This window comes from Haemaphysalis longicornis, unplaced genomic scaffold (genome assembly GCF_048455015.1).
Source record: "Haemaphysalis longicornis isolate Haplotype H1 unplaced genomic scaffold, Haemaphysalis longicornis Haplotype H1 scaffold_10, whole genome shotgun sequence".
Taxonomy (NCBI): domain Eukaryota; kingdom Metazoa; phylum Arthropoda; class Arachnida; order Ixodida; family Ixodidae; genus Haemaphysalis; species Haemaphysalis longicornis.
This window is the reverse complement of record NW_027526204.1, coordinates 108,234,204-108,260,976: the sequence shown is the minus strand read 5'-3', so window position 1 is coordinate 108,260,976 and position 26,773 is coordinate 108,234,204. Positions and strand designations below refer to the sequence as shown.

The 26,773-nt window shown below is 46.9% G+C and overlaps 2 protein-coding genes across 3 annotated transcripts in view; one reads left to right on the top strand and one right to left on the bottom strand.

Annotated features, from left to right (window-relative positions):
* Pfrx (6-phosphofructo-2-kinase/fructose-2,6-biphosphatase) overlaps positions 1–8,105 on the bottom strand; it is a 179,128-nt gene extending 171,023 nt beyond the window's left edge. Inside the window, exon 1 of the mRNA XM_077690350.1 lies at positions 7,931–8,105. The gene's annotated coding sequence lies outside the window, so the exon portion shown is untranslated. The remainder of the gene's footprint in view (positions 1–7,930) is intronic.
* A 361-nt stretch (positions 8,106–8,466) lies between these two features.
* LOC144159079 (uncharacterized) overlaps positions 8,467–26,773 on the top strand; it is a 44,578-nt gene continuing 26,271 nt past the window's right edge. Inside the window, exons 1-5 of one of the 2 annotated variants that reach the window (XM_077690344.1) lie at positions 8,467–8,759; positions 13,273–13,416; positions 14,557–14,643; positions 24,403–24,502; positions 26,583–26,624. In XM_077690344.1, coding sequence (XP_077546470.1) covers positions 8,625–8,759; positions 13,273–13,416; positions 14,557–14,643; positions 24,403–24,502; positions 26,583–26,624 — 508 coding nt within the window. In that variant the 5' untranslated portion in view covers positions 8,467–8,624. Of the gene's footprint in view, positions 8,760–13,272; positions 13,417–14,556; positions 14,644–24,402; positions 24,503–26,582; positions 26,667–26,773 lie in introns of both variants that reach the window. The other variant, XM_077690342.1, reaches the window with a different exon arrangement.

Genomic DNA, 26,773 nt, shown 5'->3' with positions numbered 1-26,773 from the left:
TGCTATAGAGGGGTTATGAAGACAAAAAAAAATACAATTTTGTTCAATTTGAAAGAATTTGCCGTTTGTAGATCACTCAACTCCATTCCAGCCACTTTCTTTAACCGAAAAAACGCAAGACACATTTCTTTTTTAAATTTTCTGGATAGATGGCGTCTGCAGTGACGCAACAGAGGGAACGCTAAAACATAGTTATCAGCGAATTAAAGGGACCCTGCAACGCTTTCGATAAGCGCTTTCACTCTTTCCTTCGCGTCTGGAACCACTGCGAAAGCTAAAGTTATCCCGAACACAGTGCGGCACTGCGCGATTTACTCTTCGCACCAAATCCGCCGTCCATTTATGCTTTGTTTTTGTGTTTTTTTTTAGTTGCTATCGAAAAGCGTTCATTGCTGCAACTGAAGGAACACCGGCCAACAGCCGCTACATTAATCGCAATCCCTCAGAAGTTTCCCAATATCATGCGAAGTACAGAACTTACTACACGGTCCTAAAAGAACAGTGTTAAATCGGAAAGCTGCAGCTTGAAACCTGATGTAGTTGCTCTAGCTGCAGCTTGAGCTGAAATCAAACTAGGCCGCCATTTAGCCGCACTCACTTAGCCATGATTCTAACACACACACACACATATATATATATATATATATATATATATATATATATATATATATATATATATATATATATATATATATATATATATATATATATATATATATATATATATATATATATATATATATATATATATATATATATATATATATAGTCCGAGCGGCGCTGGCTACCACCCCCAAGTGCAGGAAACAAAAATACCTTAAAGGAGTACTGACACCAATTTTTACGCCTAAAAATTGGCTTCAGTAGTTTGTACAGATGCCTCACAGAAATTTTTGCAGCGATCCGAGGCCGGAATGACATCTAAAATCGATTTTGATTGTCCAGGCCGCGAGCTTCCACAAATCGGCAGCACTACCGAAATCGCTTTCGGCGTGACGAAACATCGGCCTGCGTGTCTGGCCGATGTCTGGTCAGGTCTGCGTGTCTGGTCAGGGTGACGTCATATAGTCGTTTTCGGAACCGGAAACGATATCCTGCGCTGCTGTTGTCGGTAGTATTCGTTTGGGCAGGAGACGTGGGCGTAGCTGTGTGAGCAATGCTTGTAAACGTTGCGTGTTCGACGTCTTTGCTCTTCAGTTCGTGGCCGGCGCATGGTGTTCCCTTGCACTAGTGGCGATAACTGCGCGGTGCCGGCACCGCGCGGTGCGCGTCGCCGAGCTCGCCCAAGTTGTGCTATGGCAAGCTCGCGGTATGCCAAGTACTGCTCGTGGAAGCCTGTCCGAGCAAATCGACGACGACGCCAAGATGCATTATTTTCCACGCGACGACATGCAGCGCTAAGCGTGGACTGAGTTCGTGCGCGGCGGCGGCCGCAAAAACTGTCGCCCAAGCCAGCGGGCTCGGGGTTGCACGGGTCACCTTGGGTGTTGGGAACTTTAGGCTTAGTATCGTGGCGACTATTTGATCGCTGGTATCTGTACAACTGCGAATGACCATCCCTTACACAACTCTTCACCACACTATCATCCCCTTTTTCGCATATGAAGCTTTATTTTGGTAATAATTTCCGTTTCAGCGATCGGTGACCAAGACATCTGCCGCGGCCTGTTTTGATTCTAGCGCGCAGGTGGCGCCATCTTTCGCCCGCTCGCCGCACCGCGGTGCCGGCAGTGCTGGGTCGGAGCGCCGAACCACCGCTGCCGGTCAGCGCAGGCTTACCATCGCGGCAAATATCTGAACGCCACTTTTAAATTCAGCGCTGATAACAACCCCTAGCACAATTTTTCAACACACTAACATCTACTTTCTCGTATGTGGAACTTCTTTTTCGCGATCAGATTGATTATAAGAGTGGCGACAAGCTGTTGCTATCACGGTCTGCGCCGGTTCGAGCCGCAGTGATATTAAAAAACGGACGACGGCGAAGACATTGCCGGCCTAATCACCTTGCCAAATAAAGTTGTTCTGTCTTTCAAGCTCAGCGACTGATCCGAATCTGACGATTCAGACGACATGTCGACTGCGCGGGCGAGTGCGGACCACGTGCAATCGTAGCAGACGATGCGGCGAACGCATGGAGGAAAGAAAAACGTCCTTGACGTCACTGGTGAGGCCGTGACGTAAGACTGGCCCGCTTGCAGGCTGGCCTTCGAACGGCCATTTTCCCGCGCGGCGACCAAATTTGAAATTGGTTGCAATAAACGTGCTATAATTAATTCTGTGTTGGCGGCTGACGGCTTTCGGTTCGATTTTCGTAATTACTGGGCCAATAGGTATTCTTTACAGCATAAAAACTGAAAGCGAGAAATTTCGTGTCAGTACTCCTTTAACATAAATACCCGAGAAAGTGCTGGGGAAACAGCCCCGCCGGTAGCGTAGTGGTTATCGCACCAGACCGGTATTCTGGAGGTCGTGGGCTCGGATCCCACCCGGCGGGCATTTTTCCACCACTTCCTTTTCGACTCAAAAAATTCTTCATCTCTTTTATAACCCACCACAACCTCCCCTTTGCTTTCCGAGGTTTTCTTGACTGCCAACCCTTATTTTCTGTTTTATTTCACGGAGCCCCTCATTTCCCATTTTCTGATTCGATATATATATATATATATATATATATGACGTGAAAGGAAATAATGTGACTTGGTAGAGTTGGTCAACAAGCTAGCTGTCGCAAGGGAGCTTTCGTATCAACGCACGTTTCTAAGCAGCGAGAACTGAACGGAAGGTGATTTATCTAAAATGACGTTTACTTATTCTGGCCCTATCATTCCAAATGTGCCACGTGCGTGCAGAAGCCAGTAAGTGCGTATACAGCAGCGCGACGGTATAGGGCAAAAACCTGCAAGACAATTGCAGTCCGATCAATAAGTTTCTAGAATAAATTTTCAGACCATACGAGAACAGTGCTAAGTTTATTCGAGGACAAGCAGTTAAGTTGATCACCAGAAAATGAGGCGAACCTAATAGTCACAACAAACAGGACAGATGCTCCCAACGTCATTCATTGTAATGACGAATGTTCGTGCACAAGTATTTATTTGCTTACTGTAAAATGATTGAAACCCTTAAGGAGAGTTTTCACTGTCTATAACACCCCCTAACAAACTCAATAAAACACCCTTTCACAGGGCGTTTCGTCGTTTATAACCCCCTTTAATAGGGTGTTTGTCTTGTATTTTTGCAAGGGTGTTAATGACAGTAAAAACTCCCCCGAACGGTGTAAACCATTTCAGTGCACCCACAAGCCGCAACTTGGACTCTTGGAGTCGTATTTCACAAAGAAGCTTCGATAATGACTGCACGAGCATAGCACGTGCCCAGACTTTACAAGTAATGCTCTGCGAATATGGCATTTACAAATTCTCTCAATGGACGGAAATACTTCTGAGGTGAACTGCTTGGAGAACACGAATGCCGTTTTTGAGTGCTGATCATAACGATGGGGGGGACATTACATGAAAGAGAGTGAGAAACGACCAAACAGTTGATTAACATAAAAAAGAGGGCAATCATTTAAGTAACCACTACTTTGAGAAGAAAAGTCTGAATACCGAAATTGGATACAAATGATGGTTAGATCTAGCCAATTTTGCTGAAATGCCAAATGCCGTTTGTTGCTAGCAAGCGCACACGGCCAAAGTATACCGTCAAATACACCGTTCGTCCTAGCTCATAACACAACCGGGTGAAATTGACATTACGGCAACACACTAATCCCAACTGCAATTTAAAAAGAAAACATCTAGAAAGCACCCTAGTGTCACGGCAGAGGCTCTCCGATTAGATTTCAACGCTTCTACCCCGCCTAGAAATCTAGCGCAGACGAAGTTTCCGTGTGGCTTTTCAATGACAACTAAGGCTCCTAGGACGGGAAATGAAGCCCTTGACTTCGTGATGGCAGGCCTCTTCAATTTTCTACATCTCCAACATAGGACAGCATTCGGTTAGGATTTGCTAGTGCACGAACAGTTAAGGTACCAGTTCAGTTATACGTAAGCCTGGATTCACTTTAACCTAGCTGCAAAGAAAATAAAAATAAAAGCAAGACGCCGGCCGCGGCGGCCGCTTTTCTGGTTGAGGCGAGAAGCGAAAACGCCCGTGTGTACGAAATTTCGGCGCACGTTAAAGATCCCCAGGTGGTCAAAATTAATCCGTAGCCCTCCACTACGGCGCGCCTCATCGCCTCCGCTGCGTCGGCGCGTTAAACCGTACAATCAATCAAAAGCAAGACGCAAAGGAAAAAAATAATCGCGAAGAGGTTTCCGTGAGGGGTAAAGGTCACAGGACAATCACTTGGAAAGACGGGAACGATGAGAATTTAAACGAGCGAAGCAGATAGGTCGGCAGATCAAACCGATAACGAAAACGTTGGTGGCTTAATTGTTTTCTAAACTCGTCGTGGTTTCCAAGAGAACTCCCCCCGTTCAGATGCATTCGCGAGCTGAATCTGCGCGCGTACATAAGCGGCAACGATATTACTATAACAGGAATTAGTGTCCAGCCCCACGTCCTGCCCTTGGCAGCGAAACAAAACTGCCCTTCGCCGGTCTCAGAACACTTCTGAGATCCAATTTCGATTCAAAACGCGGTTCACTGCGCCCACCCCGTCTGCGATCCCCCTCCCCCTCTATATGTATTTGTGGTAGCGCTCACTGTCTATATTCTCATTGTTCCTTTTATTTTTATCGAGACGACGACTCACGACAACTACGCGCTGGTACAATCCGGGACAAAATTAAACGCCAGCACGGAAATTATGGGGACCTGAATAGAAGATTTGATGACTGAGGTTCCTGTGTACGGCGGGTTTACATGTGTGCAGGTGCCGTCAAAAGTAATTGGAACACGGTCTCGTATATTTACAGAAATGTCTTCTTCCGTGAACTACCTCGCTTCATTGGTATGCGTTTAAAGGAGTCCTTCCTAATAGAAAACGCTTTCTGTGAATTGGTAATGGCTCTCATAAAGTCAGTAATACATATATGTTCTGATGTTCTAATTACCTATGACGGCACCTGTACAGGTGCCCCAAAAAGTAAACGGAGCACGGATCCCAGATTTTCAAGGGACTTCTCCGCCATGTGCCTAGCCAGCAACCTCTAAGTGTCTTTTCAAGAAAGTCATTCTACAATAAAATCGGGCCGCACAGGTTCTATTTATGCTGGCAGCTGCATAAAATAGAAATTATTCTAATTCCACGAAGTCGGGCTTTGTTTACTTTTTGGGGTGCAACGCGTTCAATTTTCCCCAGGCGTTGGCGTGGACGAACACAAAGCGACTGCGTCGTCTTGCCGTGTTTTTCAGACTACTGTGAGAGTGGACGGTCTGCTAAGGGGCGTATCGGAAGATAATTTTCACCGTTCCTGCTGCCAGTGGGAGACTGCTCCGATTTTGTGCCGTGCGTACCGAAAATTAATAAGGTCAGGGCCTGTAAAGGATACTTCACTGCAGCTGCGCGTGTAATGAGGGAAAGCCGAGCTCGTGAAGGAGGGGGAGACTGTCGCCAAAAGCGGCGCTGAAATTAAAAGAGCAGTACAACACGGACACATTGGTTTCCTCGGTAAGATGACACACGACATTATCCCGAAACAAGGGAAACGCCATAAACAATGCAGCAACCACGCAGGGATAGACCTGATTATGCCTTTCAGTACCAGCAATTCTGATTCTAAATACATTTGCCACATGCATTCGCGTCTCGGTAGTGAAATATCCTTACGACGTAGCGATAATATCGCGATACTATTATTGTCGCGAGTGATGAGACGCGTTTTCCCCCCTGGGGTCGCATACGATCTGGTGCGGGGTATACTTGTGACTCGACCAGTCTTCCGTTTTGCTGTCTGATTTTTTTTTTTTCGAAAGCAGCATACCTTAATTATCCAAGCCACGAATGCCCGCCATTACATTTATTTTCACGATCCAGGGCTTTCAAACCATGGAGTTGTATTTATTCCTTACAACAAGCTCATGCTGGTACACAGCGATAGAAAGGCGTCAGTGTTTCGTCTGCCTTGTGAGCTAACCCTGCCAGAGAAGAACAGCCCCTTTAAGAAGGCGTTGCTGCTAAAGTGAAACTACAGTGTACCTTTATCGCTCCCAAGTCTTGCTCGTACAAGACCGCCGTGTTGTATATTCGTAGAGGATTTCCTAGCGTTGTTTAAGATTGGATTCGGACGTCGCAGGATAGAAACGGCTGACAGTGCGTTCGGTGGTGAATACAGGCTGATAAATATGATGATGATCTCGAAAGATGAATGATGAGGCTGTAACTCTATCCAGGTAGGAAAAAAGAACTGCAGTTCCTGGTTTGGTTCGCTCATTTCCTGTTGGCGCCGCCCAAGGTCCGCAGTTGAAAGCTCAGAATATTTTTACAGATCTACTATACCTGCTACAGTTTAGAGCACACAGTACAAAAAAAAAAAAAGACTGTTCTCGTTTTTTTTGTTTTTGTTTTTTTCAGCGCATGTGGCCACGCGAGTAGCTGACAGAAATCAGAGGATGCGTAAGTGCCTGTCTGGTACACAATTTATACGTTCGTTATTTTAGCCATCTCTCTCCATTTTGAAGCACGCATTCCCGCAGGTTCGCCGACTGTTTCCGACTACCGGGCGCTGTTTTCGACACCAACAAGTTTGGACACCAGCTGGAAAAGAAAACTAGGTGCAACTATAGTACACATCATCAGTGACGGCGTTCCCAAAGCGCAGTTCCGCAGGCGGCTGTGACGTAACGTCAGAGTAGCTCCCCTCCATGCCGCATCCGCGACAGCGCTCCCGGGTTGTTGCTCCCGGCGAGATTTCGCGGAAAACAGCGCAACAGCACTCAACCAAAGATTTGAGCGGACAAGAAAACAACAAAACTTCGCGCGACTGCAGAGCGCCAGGCTCAAGTAGTGTTGAAACTGCTACTCACACTCAACTCTTTATCGAATCTCTGCGCAAACAGAACACTGAAGACGTTTCCACCGTTAAGCGCGCGACTTGAATCGTCCCCTCCTCACGTACCAAAACGAGATTTTGCACCAGCGACTGTCGGAATCCGCCGAGGACGTGCACAGGTTTTTAAAGTGCGCAATGCACGTGGCGCCTCGAGGTTTCACGTGCACATCACGTGCAACTGCGACGTTTTCCGCAGGAAGGCCGTTCGCCCGCAATTATGACCGGTGCCCGGAACGGAGTAGCCGCGAATCGACCGGCCACAGGTTGTCGGCTGACCGAAGAAATTGCGCACAATTACCGAGTCCTCGAAAAGCTCGAAATGACCCACAAAGTATTCACTATGTCTGTTTGTTTGTTTTTAAAGTTTAGAGCACGCATACAAGGGTGCGCGGATAAGAAACTTTTAAGCATTCCGTCGGTTAACGATCGCTACAGAGCAAACGAAACTAGAAGTAGAGGCACAATCTACGCATATCCAGTCGAATTCCGCGAGGAAATACTATGGCAGACGAGATCTGGCGCGCTCAACACTCCCGACGAGTTAGTCGCCGGAAACTTTAATAAGCGTTGCGTCTGCGATCCCGCAAGTAGCTGATTTAACATGCTCGCCATAATCGATCCGCTATCCTGGGGAACTTCCACCGGCATCGCGCTAGACAAACCACATTAGAGGTGTCCGCGCCGGCGGTTCGTCCATCTCCAGCCGGGAGTGGAGAGAGATTTACGTGTCGGAGGTGATCTTACATTTAAGTAACTCGATCATTTATGACGTAGGTTATAATTAGAGCGCGTATTAAACACCACAAATTCCGCGATCGCATATGAGGCCTAAGCGTACCCGGCTCGGAGTACTGAAGAGGTCTCATCGCAATGCTGCGTAGCGCAGGACGCCTGCGTCGCGGCGGCAAAGGCGCGAGCGGATCGCTTACCTCGGATGGGAAATGGTTTCGGTCCGTTGTAGCAGTACGTGCTGACCATGCCACAGGCGACGATAGACACAAAACACTTTGATGGACTAAGTACGCGGGCCGATCACAGCCACAACTTGCAATGAATGAGACACACGCTGGCGACGAGCGACGCCGCTGTAGACGCGCGGAACTGCCGCATTACCTTGCGGATGGTTGATGAACTAAACAAAGTAAAATATTTTACTCTGCTACTACGGTAAACTTTTCTTCCCTCTAGAGCCAAATATCTGTACAAAATAAGAATTAGACACTAAAAATGTAATTTAAATCAGCTAGTGTGTTTGCAAAGTTTATCGTATTGCGACAACTTGCTGCCGAAGTTCAATGCAAATTGTTTCAAAACTCAGGTTATTACAGCGTTTATTTTGTAACTCAATTTTACTTATGCTTGTATGTAAAACGTAAGGTCTGTAATAAGTGGCCTACAAAAATGAATGCTATCATTTCCCTCAAAAAAACAAGCCAGAAAAATAAAATCCGGCCAAGTCAATCCGATCCCGCAAGCCGCCAGCGCAAAGTTATTTGCAGCCATCGGGCGCTGGTTGCTGTGTGCGATGTGTGTCGTCGTTTCCGTCAAGCTGCGGCCGCTTCCCCGAACGCAGCCGTAAGATGGTCGCTGTCCCTTCGTCTTCGCCGCCACCTCCGTGAACCGATGAGAGCCGACATGTCTCATCATCAACAACCACGCAACGCGTACCGCCAGGGCCCCGAGATGCGGGGCTCCGTACACTTGACCGCCGAAGAGAACGAGACGCTCGTCTCCGCCTGCAGGGATCGCAGATGGCAGGTAAGGTCTTCGCCTCGCCGCCTCGCCGTCGCCTCAGTGCGCGTCAAGTGCCTTTTTGTCGCCCAATGAGCGATTCAGAGACGCTCGTTCAAAGGCCGAGCGCCGTTACGGCGTCCATTGCCGCAGCTGTGTGCTCGCTTCGAGAGGTCCCGGGAACATAGTCATCGGCGGTCAAACAGGAGAGAGTGTGTTTGTTTAGTCATCCTCGTTGAAGGCGAAGCGATGACAGCAGCGTTGTTTAGCCGACGAAGCCAGTAAGCGAAGCATCATTAATCCCTCCTGTGACCACAGAACCGCATTCGGTATAGTGGCGACCGGGGGAAACAGGCTTCGAGAACGGCTGTTCCGGTAGCACCGCCGTCATTCGGTGGTGCTGGCCGATAAGCGGCTACCGTCGATGAGTTGGGCGGTGACTGTTGCAGCGGGGACTCAAGTGTTTATCGCGGCCGTCATTAGCGACCCTGCGCTGGGTCTCCCAGGCGTTCGTCGGTGCCGCGTCCCCAAATAGCGCCTCGGCGTTGTTTTCCCCCCCTGTCAAACTCGAAATCGATGTCGAATCGGACCGTTTTCGAAGGTACGGGAAAGGAAAAAGGGGGCGTCGGATAGAGTCGGAGGCAATTAAGCCGACGAACGGCCCGAAAGAACGCGACGCGGCGTCGAAAAAACCGTCAACTAGGTCGCCGCAGCGCGATTTTGTCGCGGGGGCCCCGTGACGAGGTGTGGAGTACCTTGGCGTGCGCCAGCGGCGCGTCGAAGCGAATATCCGTTCCGCTGTACTGACTGGCCGCCCCCTTCCGAGCTACTTCGTCCGTCGCCTCTTTTCCGCTTGAAACAGTGGAAGAAGCGACAGTCACCCGCTTCCAATCTTAACGGGACCCAGAACGGGTGCAACGCGTCGGCGGCCCTGCCGTCTATCCTGTCTGTAATGTTCCGTTCCCCGACGCGAAGCCAATCACACTTTCATGAGCCCTTTTCTGCGTCCTAGCCCACCTTTGCATCTAAATGCGCTGCTGCTGCCCGATTGCACCGACGTTGAGCTATCGTCAGGGGCTTTTTTTTTTTTTTTTTTTTTTTTTTTGCCGTGCCCTCGGGAAGACATGTTCGCTTGCAAACGGGTGGCGAATCACGCGGAACAGCCGTCGCTACCGGAAAGCACGTTCGGATAGCTGCGTCACTTCGAACGCGAAGAGAAGAGAATATGCCCCGGAGTTTCAGCTGGGCATGTCAACGATGAGGTCGCTCCCCGGTACATTCCCCCGGCGCCCGCGGTAGATCGTTTTACGGCAACCGTGACTGTCAGCGTTCAAACTGTTGTCGTTTGTGACCATTTTTCTTCTTTGCGGCTTCACACCATTCTCTAGTGCGTTGGTGATTTTTCGTTGTGCACTTAACACGTTTCCTTTGCCCTCAAAAACAAAGTTTCAGTGGGCAGCGTCGCCTGTAGTTTGTGTACTATGTACAGTGTAGCCCACTTATAACGAACCCGGTTTTAACGAAATAGCGGCTATAACGAACAAATCTTCGTTTCCCGTCACCATTGGTATAGATAGATTTTCTGTCCCGATATAGCGAAAAGCGGATATAACGAAGTGATTTCGGTTTCCCGTTGTGTTCGTTATAAGCGGGCTAGACTGCAGCAAGAAACCAGAGGTTTAAAAGTGTCTTGCTTTGCGGATTTATCACCTCGAAACACTGCTTAACGTGGTTGTAGTAATGTTTGTGCGTAGCTTATCAGAAGAAGCTTTATTATATACCCTTTGTGCATGTTTTTTACATAACTGTTTAAAAACATACATTTTTAAAAGCATACGTACATACATGTTTAAAAACATACATTTTTAAAAGCATACGTACATACATGTTTAAAAACATACATACATACATATGTAAAAAGCATGCATGTTGTTTACAATTTCTACATAACCATGCATTCCACAAGATCATTTGGCATGGGTCCCTTTGTATAGGTAAGCGCCTACAAGACAGTCACATTGCGTGAAGTCACAGAAGGTCACAATGGCCTTAAGGGTGCGGTTGCGATGGAGTTCCTCCATCAGTCACAAAGGGATAAGGGTGTACGTGCAGAACGCCGTCCGATTCCAAGCTCAGGTGACAGTTCAAAGATAATGAATTGGGCGGACATACGCAAGCATCGACCCTTGACCCTGTGCTTCTCATATCGCCCCAGCTCCTGAAAGTGCTTTGCTGCGCGAGTCGTATCTGCGCTGGCAGCGGGCGTTTGTCGAGTCTATCCTTTCCGGCAGATTTGCCAAGCGAGTCGCAATACAATAGCTCGTTCAGGCTACATCTTTCGAGCAAGAAAGGTCGGTCGCGTTTCAGATAAATGTTCGTAAGACCCACTGAAATACATCCTAGAGGTTGAACGATTTCTAAAACCTCAACTTCTTGCCGTCACTATTATTGGCAGCCGTGAAGCGACCTTTTGAGGAGGGCGAAAAAAGAAAGGCAAGACGAAATGAAACTGATATGTTCCTAAAGACTGAATAAATCCTTGGGAAAAAAAAGAAAAATGTCTTACACATGTTGGGTACACAAACATTACAGAAGTGCACAGAAGTTGCTAAATTTATATAAGCACTATTTATCAATGTCGGTTCTGGGAAAACAAACATTTGTCTCTGTCTGTGGTCGATGCCGCCTTTGTGTTTGGCTTCTTGTGCTGTTTTTGTCGCCATTCTTTCTTTACTCAAAGATGGGGGTTAAATGAACTTGGAATTTAAAACTGAAGTTTCGCATGCTTACCTCGCCTGTGCATTTTAGGGGGGGTTGATCTTGGCCATTGCCGAAAGGATACTTTGCCAGCGGCAAAGGATCGTTTTGTCAGTGATATCACTTGAGTAAACAATCGCCTTTACGAAGCCGTCCAGTTAACATAAAACCATTTCATGATATTTCGCCCACAAGCCATTCTTGCTGCAAAGGATTTACGCATGCCTCCAGAAATTATCTACATTGATGGTTGTATGCTCGCTGGCTTTTCGTCACATTGAATTTAATAGTTGTGTTAATAATCTTAAAAGCCAACTGCGTTGAAATTTCGCTTCGAACAAATTTACTTCGACCGCGCAGCACGTGCCACTAAATCAACTGGGGCATGATTGAAAGCCTCGTGAAATGCCTTGCTAATCATATTTTCACTGTATTCATCATTTGATGTTGCTTGATGCGCTTCAAACGTGGACAAAGTTCTGTTATCTCTCATGAGTGACAGTTGCAGTTGGTGTCATCTTTTTTTTCAGGAATTTGGGGGGGGGGGGGGTAAATGATAAAAAATTGCTCATTGTCAGCTTGCGTAACAAAATCCTGGCTAGTCTGATTGGAGTGGACAGTGTTCATGCCAACAAGGCTGGAAGATACATAGATGCAAGCCACGAGCACAAAGTCTGCCGAAAGCTTTCGCTCCGTTTATGGAAAGGTGCTACTGCTTGCCTGTTCTTTTCAGAGCGTAGTACAGTTGAACCTCGTTATAATCAACACTGATAATAGCGAATTGTCGGCTATTGCAAACTAAATACGATCCTTGGTTGGTCACGCTTCATTTTAGTGGCGCTTATTCTTTTATAATGAAACTGAAATGGTGAGCCGCATGTGACATCGAATATAACGAAGAAATATTTGACCAGGAGGCTGAGAAGCTACTTTGAAAAACCCTGTGGCGTCCGAAACTGCAGACGTACAAAGCCCCTTTTGTTCGTGGACACTGTGGAAAACTCCATCCTGCTCGGAGCAGGATGGAGTTTTCATCCTTCATCGAATAAATAAAGACGCCGGCCTGTTTTGTAAAGTGAACCTTGTTTTGTTGTAATTTCTGGCTCATTCAGCTTGAAATGCAGCAAGAAGAAAGGTAAGGGTTACCTTGTTTATAGAGGGGGTTGGAAGCCTAAAAAAATGCATTTTTGTATCAAGTATTTTTGCACAAGCCAGATTGTCCATTTGTTACAGCCTGTTTTTAACTGTACTGTTATAATGAATATTGGATATAACGAACTAATTTTCTGTCCCGATACTACTTTGTTATAACGAGGTTCAACTGTAAAATGAAAAAAAAAAGGAAAATGGAAAGCGGTGACGGAGCTGCAGGTAGAGAACGAACAGATGGCACGCTTCTAACCTCAGCGTGACGCAGAATAAGAGCATGAGGTAAAAAAAAATAAAACGAGAATACGACGGGAGCATACGGCGCTTCTGTGTTTCTCTTCCCCTTTTTTTCTTTTCGTTTACTTCCTTATTCTGCGCGGTCGTGTTCCAGATAGCCTTTTTTGTTTGAAGCTTAGTCATTTCTGTGAATTGTCGTCCACGTCCCGTTTTCTTGAGCGAGTGGTTGTGTGCAATCGGCCGGGAGGTGACCCGGACGGTTCGAGAACGGCTAGAAGTGTGTGCGCGATTTTTCCTAGAGAGGCGCACAGTGTACTGTGTTGTGACACTTGTCGATGACCTCTTCTGAGTTGTATAGTCGCGCGTTTGCTGAAAATTGGCGTTTTGGTTGTGGCAGGTGCTCGCGATGGGCGTCGCGGAAGTCTACCAGTCGGGACCACCCCCGAGGCACGACCGGTGGCAGCGCCGCTGCTGCGGTGTTGCTTGTTTCATCAAGGACAACATTGCCCGGGCCTTTTACATCCGCCTGTTCGACTTCGACGTGAGTGCGCAGTCCACTGGTCCTCAACCACACCTCGCTTTGGAGCGTGGGTCCAATGTGCGGGGGGCAAGGGGCGCTATGGGTACCTCAGGTTTTCATTTTTTTAAAGCGAAGCTTTCTACGCCTCACTCAAGGCTCATGGCGTGTCGAAAACGCGCTCCAGGAAAGCCAACTTTTAACTTTCTCTGACGATGATGGTGATCGTGGGTGAAGTAAAAGGGAAAAAACGCTTCCTGTGGTCGGAATCGAACTTGGGTCCCTCATGTTGTGAAGCTGACGTCTGTCCGATTGCGCCATTTCGATACGGTCGGAGCAGTTTGGATTTAGAGAGAGATGCGTGGACTTGCAAAAACAGAAAAATCATGCTCCCCTCCGCGCAACGACGACAGTGGTTGAATGCAAAGCTTGCTTCGGGCGAAATCAAATGGCTCAGGGTCACTGTCAAAGCTGCTGCGATCCAAAGTCCAAACTGCGTGCGATCTGAGTCAAAGCTCAGCGAGTGAGAGTCCAAACTCAGACGACAAGCAAGTAGCCGCTCGCAAGAAAGATCCCCGTTAAACTGTCGTCATCGTTAGATGAAGGGGTGCATGATTTTTTAGCCAGAACTAAGGATGTTAAATTGAATGTGGAGGTCAGAATTTCTTTTCCTGTCGTTTTCGTCGTATTCATTTTTTTAACGGAGAGTGAGGCATCGCGACGTTGGGACCATGCGAGACGTACTAGCAGCTGGGGAATTTATCTGTTCAGAATCTCTGCCGTGACAGCGTAGGGCAGAAAATGTTCCCTTTCAGTCACACAGGTCTTCTTGCCTTTTTCTAATTTATCAGAGAAGTGTGGTCACCAGGTGCGGTGTACATCCATTTCCTATGTATGCATATTGTCGATGTACACCACTAGCTGATATCCTTTTTTTTAGAAAACATGGGTAGCAAAAAGACGTTTCTGTTTTCTAGACGCCCTTGCAAGCAAGTTTTCTTTTTTCTTTAGGCCAGAAAGTCTTGTAGTTAACACCACATCGCTACTTTTATTTTTTCTTTGATGCGTTGCATTTAACTCCACCAGTGTTATGTGAGCTCATTAAATCGGCATTTCATTATTGTGCGAATTGCCTGTTTATATATCGCCCCGTTTCTCTTACAGAGGATGGACTTTGCCTGGGAACAGGAGCTGTTCATAGAGTTCAAGTACAGGATCCAGCTCCCATACTTCCACACATTCGAGGCAGACGTGAGTGGGGGCAACACCTTACTTTGAAACTTATTATGAAGCAGTTATAAAGTTTCACCGACGTCTTAGGCTGTGTGGCTCTTGGTGCGTGCCTAGCGGCGACCGCCTGGCAGTTAAAAAACAAATGCTGTATTCGGGTGGTCGTTTTAGAGCGCTTCGAAACACTCCGGAAAGCTGCTCTGTGTTCGGGTGGTCGAAATCGAGCGCTTGATGAATGTTCGGTTGGTCGTCTCAGAGCGTCGTCCTCCACTCCGAGTGCCTCCGACTACTCTGGCTTCGAAATGTGAGCACCGCCGAAATCTGGAGGCGATCGTCATGTGATCCCGGCCGCCGCCGATACTCACCCATACCCACCTGCCTAGTCAGTAGCGTTCGCTGAGCCCATGCCAGCGGTTTGTTGTGGTCGCGTTTCGACGTTTTTGATTCTCGTGCTATTACTGAAGGCATCTACGCTTTATGTCGGAAAGGACATGTCCGTTCTGAAGGCCGCCATTTGTTGAAACACCTTGGTGGGCCTGGCTGTTTGCAGTAGCCGTGCTGGCCGCACCACGGTCGCTTGCTGCTCCAAGATCGGGTGCACATTCGGTTGGGAGCGGTGACTCATGCTCAGATTGGTGGAAGTGTCTGCATCGGCGTACTCCGAGTCGGAGTATCAGAGCGACCACCCGAATACAGCAAAAGAAAAGGCCAAGAGCTCGTATGTGCGTGCCTCGCGGCGACCATCCAGTGTCCCCGGCGCACGTTTGTCTAAACAAACATACCGTATAAACCGGATTATAGGTCGACCCGGTATATAGGTCGACCCCCTACCTTGAGGTGGGAAAAGTTGACAAAAAAAAATAATTCGGCACAGAAGCGCGCTCACAATGTCTATATTTATTTTTGACGCCCGTCCGTCACTGCCACTCACTATGCCTGCCGAAGTCACTCGTCCGAGCTCTCAGAGTCGTCCGATGATGACTGCTTCGCACTGTCATCTTCCATGCCATCAGGCGCGTTGCTGATGGAGCACTTCCTGAACGCTCGTGTAACCATGTCGTCGGGCAGCGACTGCCCAGAGAAGGACACCCAGCTTGACCCGGTCGCAACTGGCCCGTATAGGTCTTTTTGTTGTCGCCGGCTATCCACTCATTGTACAGTTCGCGGAGCCGGTCCGCGCATGGCCTCCGGAGCGATCGTGAACGAAGTTCCCGGACAAAGTTCCCGGACGAAGTCCGCCACTTTGTTCTCCAACTCGGGGTGCACCGCTTGACGTCCACAGAACGATCGGTTTCAGGGGTTGCACGCGCACAGCTTAGCTTTCTGGCTCCGAGTACTGCACACTTTTCTCTGAAACGCCAAACTGGCGTTACACCGCCATATTCCCATTCTGCTCGGTGACTCAATCGCCGCCAGCTTAAACGCCGCGGTAAACTGGCGTCGACTGCCGCCACTTATCTCGGAACAGAGACGTACAGAAATGTACGCACGCACGCGTAATAGACGAGTAAAAGACGAAAAACTAGAGAAAAGCGAAATCAAATAAAGGCCTGATAGAGCGAGAGAGCAGTCCGACACGAATGGCGATGGCAATTGGCGACGGACTACGCTTGCACGTTGTTGCCAGACAACGATTTACATTCTGCCAATGACCGCTATATAAGAGGGGGGGGTGACTTTTGTGCGGATTTTTTTGGGAAAAAACTCGACCTATATTCCGGTTTATACGGTAGCCTCTTAGGGAGATTGGCCTAGACAGGCTGAAACAAAAACTCCAGCGTTCGCCATAATCGTGGCAACACTTGCTCGGTACGAGAGAGACTCGTCATAGCGTACGCCTTTCCAAGGTGATGTCCAATGATTATCACTTCCAAAAAAGTGAAGGCAGCTCACACTCATAGCAGCAGTGATGGAGTAAAGGTCATTGCGGCAGCGAAGAAGGAAATTGGCTGCAATCGCGGACTTAAAACCGTCGTGATGGTCGTGAAGGTTGTGTACAGCTTCACTACCTTCAAGTCTTGCGCATTAGTGTGAGCTTCCTTCATCTTTTTTGTAGCTTGTGTTTCTGTGTGCAGTTCGTCTATATTCTTGGAACCTATTTTAAGAGGGGCCCCTAGGCTGGAGGATCCCCATAACAGCTGGCAAAATGTTTTTTTATTAATTGGTAGCTAGAGGTAGAATGCCGACAAAAAAACTAAGCTTGGTTCATTAAAAAACAACTGCTTGGTCCCGATAGCAACGATACCGCTTTTAATGCAGAACCATTTAATCTGCGTATGCAGGAAAACAAATAAAGCAGTGGGGATTAACCAGGCGTTTTCTCATCCAATCTTGGCGATGTCACATGGGCTTGTCTTGTACGGTTGGCAGTTACCGACGAAAGCCACTACCAAAAAACGTGACTGGGACGATTGTAGTGGTACCTCGAAATCCAACTGATCACGTCACTTGGACGCTATCATGCAGTTAACACATTGATGGCAATGTTTTTATCGTTCCCTTTGTTTGCAAGAGATGAAAGCTTTTTAACATTTCTTGTGTTGTTATTTCATTTAACAAAGAATGTCTTTCATGACTGAAATACTTATGAGTAGAGACCGGAATTTAGGCAAATGCCTATTCTGTTCCTTGTGCTCCTATCGTGCCTTGTTGATATATGAGCATGAATTGAGGTTAAGGGCTTTTATGGTGTTTTTATAGTGCCTATAAATGCCTATTTTGACTTTGTGCCTATATGCATAAAAATTTCTATCAATAACTAATTTCTATGCCTATTTTAAGTGCAGAGCACTTTAGGGGCTCGCCTTGTCGTAGTAGCTCGCTCGCTGGACCCAAGTAGAGCCCCACGGCATTCCGTCGTAGCGGCTGTTGTCCCGGCGTACCACAGACGCTTCGAAAGCCAAGCGGTTTATGTAGTCGTAAGCGTTCAAAACTCGTGAACCGCTGGTGCTTGTCATACATCTCCCCATCGTTTAGCGCAAAGAAAACTGGGTACATTTGAGGCAAAATGTACGCAATTATCAAGCAGCGCCCACGTTCATTTAGTTAGGAACGCTTGTTAGGTTGGTTTTTACTATAGTAAGCAAAAAAAAAAAAAAAAGTGGCAGTGCAACGCTGGCACGTGCGGGAGAAAAAGCTAACACAAAAATAACAGAACTCCAACTGGTACAGTTTCAGGCAAGAGGCTCACGAGCACTGCGAAGGCGAGAAATTTGAAATGTGTTGGACAAACCTCCGTTGAATTCACCAGGAGAGGAATGAGACAGGGCAACAAAGAGCGTGATGGGTGGTACGAGTGAGCGCATAACGGCGCCACAGCCTATTTTGGCGAATCACTACTCTGCGCTTTTTAATATTGGTGCCTATATGAACACTATATAGCGCAAGTTTCGCTTTTGGATCCAGTTTGAGATCCATATTCACGTTACCGGGCAGCGTTGACTGTTCAGAACTCTAGGTCAGCCAACTCCCAGAAAACAACCACTGGCATGATTACAATGGGACGCTCATTCTCAGCGACAAGAGGTGCCATTTTTAATTTTTAAAAAATCTTGAGATGGTGGTATTTTGCTACTGTTTCCACAATTCACACAGTGGATCTGAGACTACGTTCCACGTGTTCTCAAAACAGATTTCTTCAATCATGAACAGTCGCATCCTCATTTCTACACGCATGCTCAAATCCAACTGTATTTGCAATGCAACGGTTGAGTATGGAACACGCCTTCACTAGCGCATCATTTCTATAATGAAGACCCAATGGCAAAACATCACTGCGCCTTAACATTACCCTTGCCGGTTGGCTCTAAAATGCACTTTTCCGTAAAAAATCTTTTCGGTGGCTAAAGACCTTTTGAAAGATGCCCTTCAAGTGCGTGGAAGTGTATTTGGAAATGTTGGGACATGTTGATCGTTCAATTTGTATATCATTGCAAATGGGAAAATTGCTACAGTTGTACCTAACAGTCTTCATGTAAGAGCGTAATGATTTCTTTATAAGTCGTAGTCTCGCTTGCGTTTATTATTTGTGTCTGTTTCTGTTGCGTCGTAATCAAATTGCGTCAGGAAAACATCAACCATACTCAGGTACAAACTAAGAACGACAGTGGAAGTTCCCACTGCGCCTCATCACCGCAGGCGGCTATTTCTCTGTGTGGCGGCGCAAAGCACGCCTTACTGAGAGTATTTTGAACATGACTCGAGTCGTTTCAGTGATTTTTCAGACTTAATCTGCTTGAAAACTGCAGCAATGACAACCAACTACGTGAGAAAAAGCAGGCGATGGCATGCATTAAGCGCAATCTCCTTTCTAAACACGTGACCACGCTGACATCTGGGGCCGTTACTTCAATGGAGGAATACAATACATCAGCTATTGCCGTTCTTAAAGGAGCACTGACAGGAAAATTTTATGTTACACTTTTATTGCTTTTATCCATGCTTAATGGTCTGGCGAACCTGAAACAGCACTTCAAATACTTCAGCGCGGGATAGTTAATTACATTGAACGGCCTGAAAATCGTTTGTTTCAAATTCCCGCGCTTTCATCCCGAACGGCGCATATGACAGAATCCCGTCCTGACCTCACCGTTTTGTGCGGACGTCACCGGTACCCGCTTGAGAGGGTGTTGCGCCCGCTCGCCGCTCGTGGGGCCGCGCGCACAAAGTGACGTCACGAGCTTTTGACGAGCGCTGCCGCGTCACTTCTTTTGGCTCTCCCTGGATGTTGTCACGCTGATGTCCATTTGCTGAGTGCCGCTCCGCGCGCTGCTCCATCGGCGCGATAAATGAGATCCAATTAAACTATGTTCTTCGCGTCGCAGGCCGGTCATATTTCACCCAGGGTATACTGTTGAGTGAAGGAAGCGAACTGTGCAATAATATTAACGCCGAAAATTGGCGTCAGTGCTCCTTTAACTTGCATCCGAGTATAGCGCTTTTTTGAATCAGTGTTCCCAGCTCTGAAGTTTTCTTTTTCACGCCTGTTTTACTACATGCGACGCTCGAGCAAGCGACAGTGGCCATTGAACACGAATTTAAGAACTGCGCTTGTTGAATTCAGCCATTGGATGGCCGTTATTTTAGAAGTTTTGTGGGACAGTTGAATGGCTATGTTCATAACTGTTGGCGCCTTCGTGCCATCATGAACAATAGCAAGTTTGGTTTTCTTATTGTAGATGCAGGTCGCACATGTCTTCGTTTAAATGTAAAAATGTTTAAATGTAAAAATTTATCGTGCCTATATTTCCAACGTCGGAAGCCTAAAACGTTATTTTGCCTACCTGCTTTTGTCACCTAGAACGTGCTTTTTCAGTGCCTAAAAATCCGGCCTCTAGTGACGAGTGTGTTGCCAAAGTCTAATTGACTAAGCGAGGCATTTTGACTGAGAGACAGAGTTGCCAGTTCCACTTGTCATAACCAGATTCTGGCTTCTTTTTTTGCACCGAGTAGCTTGCAGATTTTTCCAGCCGCTCGTCGCTTTTTGGGGGGCTTAGTTGCATTTTTGGTGAAAATATCGTTGTAGCGCTCGCGACGTTCACTAGCACGTTCCCCGTGAAATACTCTGAAAAAATTCTACGTAGACGTGGTTGATTTCACGGGCGCAATGGGTCAAAGTGGTCTCGAGGAAATGTAGCAGAGTTTGCTCTGTTGTTGTTGGCGGTGCCCTTCAGCGGTGCCGATGTCGAGCGCACGGTATCGAAACAGAAGGAAGAACCCTATGCTGAGGCGCACCTATACATGTACGCTCAGAGTTGCTCAATATATACCAGTTGCGACACTCCCTGTAGGCCCCATGTATCAAAATCCGGTCCGCAGTTGCCCCCCCCCCCCTTCCCCCTTCCCCTGCGCTGGGGCAAACGGGGAAGGAGGAAGCGCGGGGAAGGCTGACTAGCCCTGACAGCATCTGTCGGCAGAAAGGCAAAATGGCCCTCAAGACCTTGTGGCTGCTGCCATAAGTCTTAAAAAGAAAAACTAAAAAAAATGTATACAAATATTACCCAGGTTGCGTTTCCTAATTTTGAAAGCAAGTTGCTTTTTATTAAATTTTGTTTTTCAGTAAGTGTTCCGCAAAGTGAAAGGACTCTGACGTGTGCTTGCTATAGCCTCAATCTTCGAGGTGCCGCTGAAAGGTCTTTCCACCGATTGTAAAGATAATGCAGCTGTAGGCAGGGCCGTCGCGTAAAGAGGCGGGCAGCCCGTTCCCATAAATGCGGCATGGCACGGCCACGGAGAAAGGAGACACGGGCAGAATGCTGGCATTCGAGCCTGGTAGCCAACTTCGCACTCCCCTCCCCTTACCACCCTACCCGTGACGATGCTGCTGCTGTGGGTGCTGTTACACAGGTTTCCAAATAAAAAAAAGTTACAGCAGTTCCACTCAACGTGAAAGCTGTCAAGTGCGGTGCAGTGATTCGCCAGGGGGGCTGTGGCGTCGTTCTCCGCTTTTGCTACCACCTGTCTCACTCCTGTCTTGATGAATTGAACGTGGCTTTGTTCAATGCAGTTCAATTTTCCCACCTTCGCTGCACTCGCGCGCATTCTCCTGGGACAACTCGCATCCTTTTCCTTCATCTTTTGTTTCTTGTTCTGCGTGGAACAGCGCAAACGGAAGTTCTGTTCTTTTTGTGCCTGCTTTCATCTCTCACGTTTCTGCACCGTTTTGAACCCGTTGATTTTTTTCTTCCGCACCACTTTTTCTCGCTTACTGTCATAAAAACCAACCCGGTGAGCATTCCTAACTAAATGGGAACACGGACTGCCGGTTCTGTACATATATTTTGCCTCAAATGTACCTGCAGTTTGCTACATAAAGGGGAAATGCATGACCAGTGCCTGCGGTTCCAGGAGTTTCAAACAGTTCTGCTTCTATAAACCTCTTGTTTAAGTATCCTTTTAATTCTTGGCCGAAAGGCTGAAATGAGGGACGAGCGGGTATCTTTTCGAAGCCTTGGTTTGCCAGGGGGACTGCGGTGGATAGATGCCGTGACCGCGGACGAGCTACAACAACAAGCTGAGTCCCTAAAGTGGTCCGCACCTAAAACGCACATGGTTCAGCTGAAGTGGTAACTGGAGATTTCCAGATGAGTTGGAACACATTCAACAGTGTCTGTGTTTTGTGGAAGTACGAAACGAAACATGCTTTGGGGAATCGGCAAGTAAGGCGTTATTACGCGCTTGCGTGGTTACGTGGCTGCGTATTGTGCATTAAACAGTGTGAAGACCACCTGGGAGACTATTGCAAAAGTGCCTAGGTCCGTAGTTAGATATTTTCACAAGACAAAAGATTTAATGTAAATATTTACTTTACAATCATTTTTGAGTGATATGGTTGTAATATTATAATTATTACACTTCTTTCATGAGTGTGAGCATTTAGGGAACTCCTGCTTCTTTGGGCGATCTCAGAAAAGTTGTGTGGTGTTTCTCGGGGGGGGGGGGGGCTTCTTTTGGAGTGATAATTTGCTCGTTCGCTTGGCTACATCTGGCCACCCTGCTGAAGGGCATTGGTCAGAGTGCCTTGACAAGTAAGCGGGACCTGCATTACCAATATATACTGTTATTTATTTATTTTTTTATTTATTACATCCTCAAATGTCCCTAGGGAGGGGTATTACATGAGGTCGTCAATCTTCTAAAAGGATGATGCGTTCGATGGCTGATTTGAAATTGGCGCCATCGAAGTGGTGCGTGGCTTGAATGGGGAGGTCGTTCCAGTCTATGGCTGTTTGAATAAAGAAAGAATGAAGATGCACAGAAGTATGCACATGCGGCGGGTAAACCGCTTTTGGGTGATTGGTACAGCATGAGTGGCAGTGAGCATGCGTAATGACAGAGTTACCAAGAGATGAGTGATAGAATTTATGGTACAAATATATGCGGGCAGTTTTGTGTCTTGTTGAAAGATTTGGTAGGTTAGCTTTAGATTTAAGGTCGGTCACGCTGGTGTGGCATAAGCAGCCATTAAAAATTAACCGGGCAGCACGATTTGGTCCGGTTCTCAATGCATGGTGAAAGGTTAGATTGATGAAGGTCCCAAACTGCACATGCGTACTCCAGTTTGGGTCGCAAAAGAGTAGTATAGGCTAGCATTTTAACAGCGACTAGGGTGAGTTTGAGGGTACGTCGTATGTAGCTGAGGACCTGGTTAGCTTCGTTTGTTATATGTGTAATGTGAACAGACCACGACAGGTTTTGAGAAAAGGTTACGCCCAAGTATTTATATGAAGAAAGAGATGATATAACTGACCCATTCAGGAAGTAGTTATGGAATGGGTATGTCTGGCGGCGATGGAAAGAGATGAGCAATGTTTTGTTAACATTTATAATCATCAGCCATTTCTCGCACCATTCTGTAATGGGAGGTAAATCTGATTGAAGAATATGTACATCATGTTCACTTTTGATAAAACAATAAATAACATAATCATCAGTAAAAAGCCTTACATTTGAGAGAATGTTAGATGGCAGGTCATTAAAGGAGCCATGAAGAGAAAACACAAATTTGGTTCATTTAAAAGATTGCCTTGTTAGAATCATACTGAAACCACTTTTAACATAAACTTCGTTCAAATAAGCTACATAATTAGGAAAAAAGGGAATGGCCTTGCGACCCACGAGCTCATTTCCCACAACAGAAATTATGATGTCACATGTGACAGCTCTGGGATTGGCGGAGGGCGGCAAGAGCAAACGCAAATTAGGCGGAGCTTATAAGCTTGCCGAATGAGCTATTTGTGCTTAAATTTAGGGAACTTTTTTTTTTTTTTTTTTTTCAAAGCCGTAAGAATGGTGGGACAAACAGTGGAAGTTGCAAAAGCAATCGTAACAAAAGTGCCGATGCGTACTGCTGTGGGTACTGCACACACTATGCTTGTTTTAGCTGCATGGGACTGCGGGGCTTTGGGGTTGTCTCAGTCTACACTTGCCGATTGACGCGAGGAACGGTGTCTTACGTGACCATGTTTGTCAAGCGAGCACTATGTTTCACGAAATGATTATTTTCTCCGTGAACAAAAACAAGCCAGGTTTAAATACAGTCAAAAACAAACCAAAGGCCACGGAGGAAGAAATTCCTGCTCCGTGCCAAAGGCAGATAACGGCTTGCTACGGTATGGGGGCGCCATCTAGGTTCACTAACAGCAAACAAGGCCTCCCAATCGGCTGCAGAGCTATGGTCCCTAGAAATATCTTTCTAGGGACCATAGCAAAGCAGTCGGTTCCTGTGATGTCATTGCAGACCATGAAAACGCACAATTAGAAAAAGAAGAGTGCCAACAACAGTGCCCTGTGGCATTCCAGAAACCATGGGGGACGTAGGCAAGGAAAAATTGTTAGTTTAAACTGCATGAATTGATTGTGGTTAGTTAAGAAGGTTTTCAAGCAGTTAACAACAAGGGGGTAATGTTTAGGCACAAAAGTTTTGGAATAGCTGCTTATGAACTTTGTCAAAAGGTTTTCCGAAATCAAAAAACAGGACATCTGCAGGTGTATTAACATCATCACTCGAACTGATATCGTTAAAAAATAGTGCTGTGTGTCATGACATTCCTATATTTTGACATGAGAGGAACCTGTTGTGGAATTTTGGGCACGGATAACTGAAAGAATGTTGACGGGAAAGGTTAATGCCAGGAAGTGTTTATAATTCGGTGGCTGTGTAAACGACGCCTTGTAGCGTGTAAAATGTCCCCCCCCCTCCCCGCCCCCTTGCCCCCTTCCTTCGTTTTAGCACGACGAATGGGTCAATTCTCACTCCGTCCTGGTAAATCTCATTTGCAGGATTGCCAAGCAGGTCTCAACTTTGCGTTCGAAGACGAGGCGACGAATTTCGGGAACGCTGTCGAAGACAAACTTCGGAATCGACGGCAGAAACGTGAAGGTAGGGAGAGCCTTGTTTTTTGCTTGCATTTTGCATTATGGGGCTGCAATGAATTTTAGAGTGGTTCAACTGAATGCGGTTTTCATGCCTGGGTTCCTAACAGGCTAAGCTAAAATGGCCAGAGCGCGAAAAGAAACGTGTCCTTGTTTCCCTTCACGCTGAAGCTACTTTAAAATGTACTTACCCACTCACTCGACAGTACACCTTGTTAGGCTAAGCTAGTCTTCTTTTAGCCAGGCTTGCTGGCTGAAGGTGAGCGTGGCACTGATTTGCTGTAGGAGAGGAGCCTTAGTGCAAAGCATCACATTGCAACAAGTGCATTTTCACCACATCCTATTCATTTATCATTAACCACTGGACTGACCTGAATGCAGTGGCTGAATTTAAAAATACAAAATTGGAATGTGTAACCCTTAGTAGCCGCAGTAGTTAGAGTTGGGCTTTCAGTAGTTACTTTTAGACGTACAAATAGAGAAGGATTGCTTTTGAGGATTAAGTGCTGCAGTTTCTGCATCGGTTTTTGCGTAAATTGCTAATGCAAGACTTTGTGCAATTTAAGTTTAACTTGGGTTGTCAGCTACCTCAGTAACTGACGTCATGGCCGTTCACACGCCAGACAACAGGTCTTCCAGCAAATTTTCAGTTGTATGGACCACCGCAACATCCAATCCCTCTAAGCTGTGTTGTTAGTTTTGCTTGCACTGTTTGTTTCACCATGCGAATGGTCCTAAAAGGTGCTCCGACCCTTGATACAAGCACACGGCTGTCAAAGTTGCAGAACTTGGCAGCGAGCCAGACAAAGAAATGAGCACATTTTAACGCGTGGCGGTGTCAAGCAGTGTGTCACAAAGGAGGCTCCTAGACATATTGGAATTTCTTTGACAGGGAGCGGAAAATGTGTTGACATCTGTTGGAGCGCTTAGAAGACAATACACCCCTCCCTCCTTCCTCCTTTCATCGCGGCTTAAGCGAGGTTCCACTCGAAACAGTGCTTCCAGAGGCAGGTTTCGCTGAGGTTGTATTTGTTGCCTTCGATTGTACCCCCCCCCCCCCCCTTGATGACTACAAACGCTGTTCTGGTGCTTTGGTAATGCTAGAATAAGGACTAAGATATATTTTCATGTTTATGTATTGCAGTAATCATTTCTATCATTGTGGTTATCACCACCGTAGGTAGCAGCACAAATGTTGCGTGATGTTAGCTACTTTTTTCTAACCCAGGGCATTTTTCACCTCCAACTTGCATCTCTGCAATCTAACGGCAAAGCATGTGAATAAAACCACTAGAACTGGTCCCTGCCTTGATGTCATGGCATGCTAATGTGGCTATGTAAGTTAGGCTCAAAATTTTCAAATGGCATCATCAATGGCAGTCTTCGCGCCATGAAAAAGAAAAGTATGCAGTGTGGCTTCCGAAGACATGTAAGCACATTTCCTTCTTGAAGCACATTTTACTGTGCACTGCAGGAGGATATTGTGGCACATGTTTCAGTAGATTCTTTTTCTTCATGTTTTTGTCTTCCTGCTGTTGCCCATTGCAAGTGCAGAGCACTTTAGGGGCTCGCTTTGTCGTCGTAGCTTGCTCGCTGGACCCAAGTGAGCCCGAAGGCGTTCCATCGTAGCGGCTGTCGTCGCGGCGTAACCCAGAGGTTCGAAACTCGTGAACCGCTGGCAATTGTCATACATCTCCCCGTTGTTTAGCACAAAGGAAACTGTAGGTACATTTGAGCCAAAACATACATAATTAACCGGCAGCGCCCGCGTTCATTTAGTTAGGAACACTCGTTGGGTTGGTTTTCATGATAGTAAGCGAAAAAAAAAAAAAAAAAGGTGGCAGTGCAACGCCGGCACGTACGGGAGGAAAAGCAAGCACAAAAAGAACAGAACTTCCGCTAGCGCAGTTTCAGGCTGGGGGTGCGCAAGCACAGGGGAGGCGGTATATTTGAATTGCATTCGGTGGTAGCAGTGAGTGGATTACGGCGCTACATCCCATTAAGGCGAATTACTGCTCTGCACTTCCGACAGCTTGCACATTGAGTGGAATGGCATCAACTTTTTTTTTTTTTCTTTCCCCTTGCAGAGAAAGAGAGGACCAGGCAACAAGAGGCAGCCAGAAACAACCGTGCGTTCCCCAAACACGATCCCCAGATTCCTACGTGTCCTAGTGAGCCGCAGTCTTTTCGTTGCTTGACTCGCTTTTTGTGCGTGTGTGCATGTGCATGCGTTGTCCTTGGCAGCTCGCCAGCACATTGGGTCTTGTAGCCTGAGCGG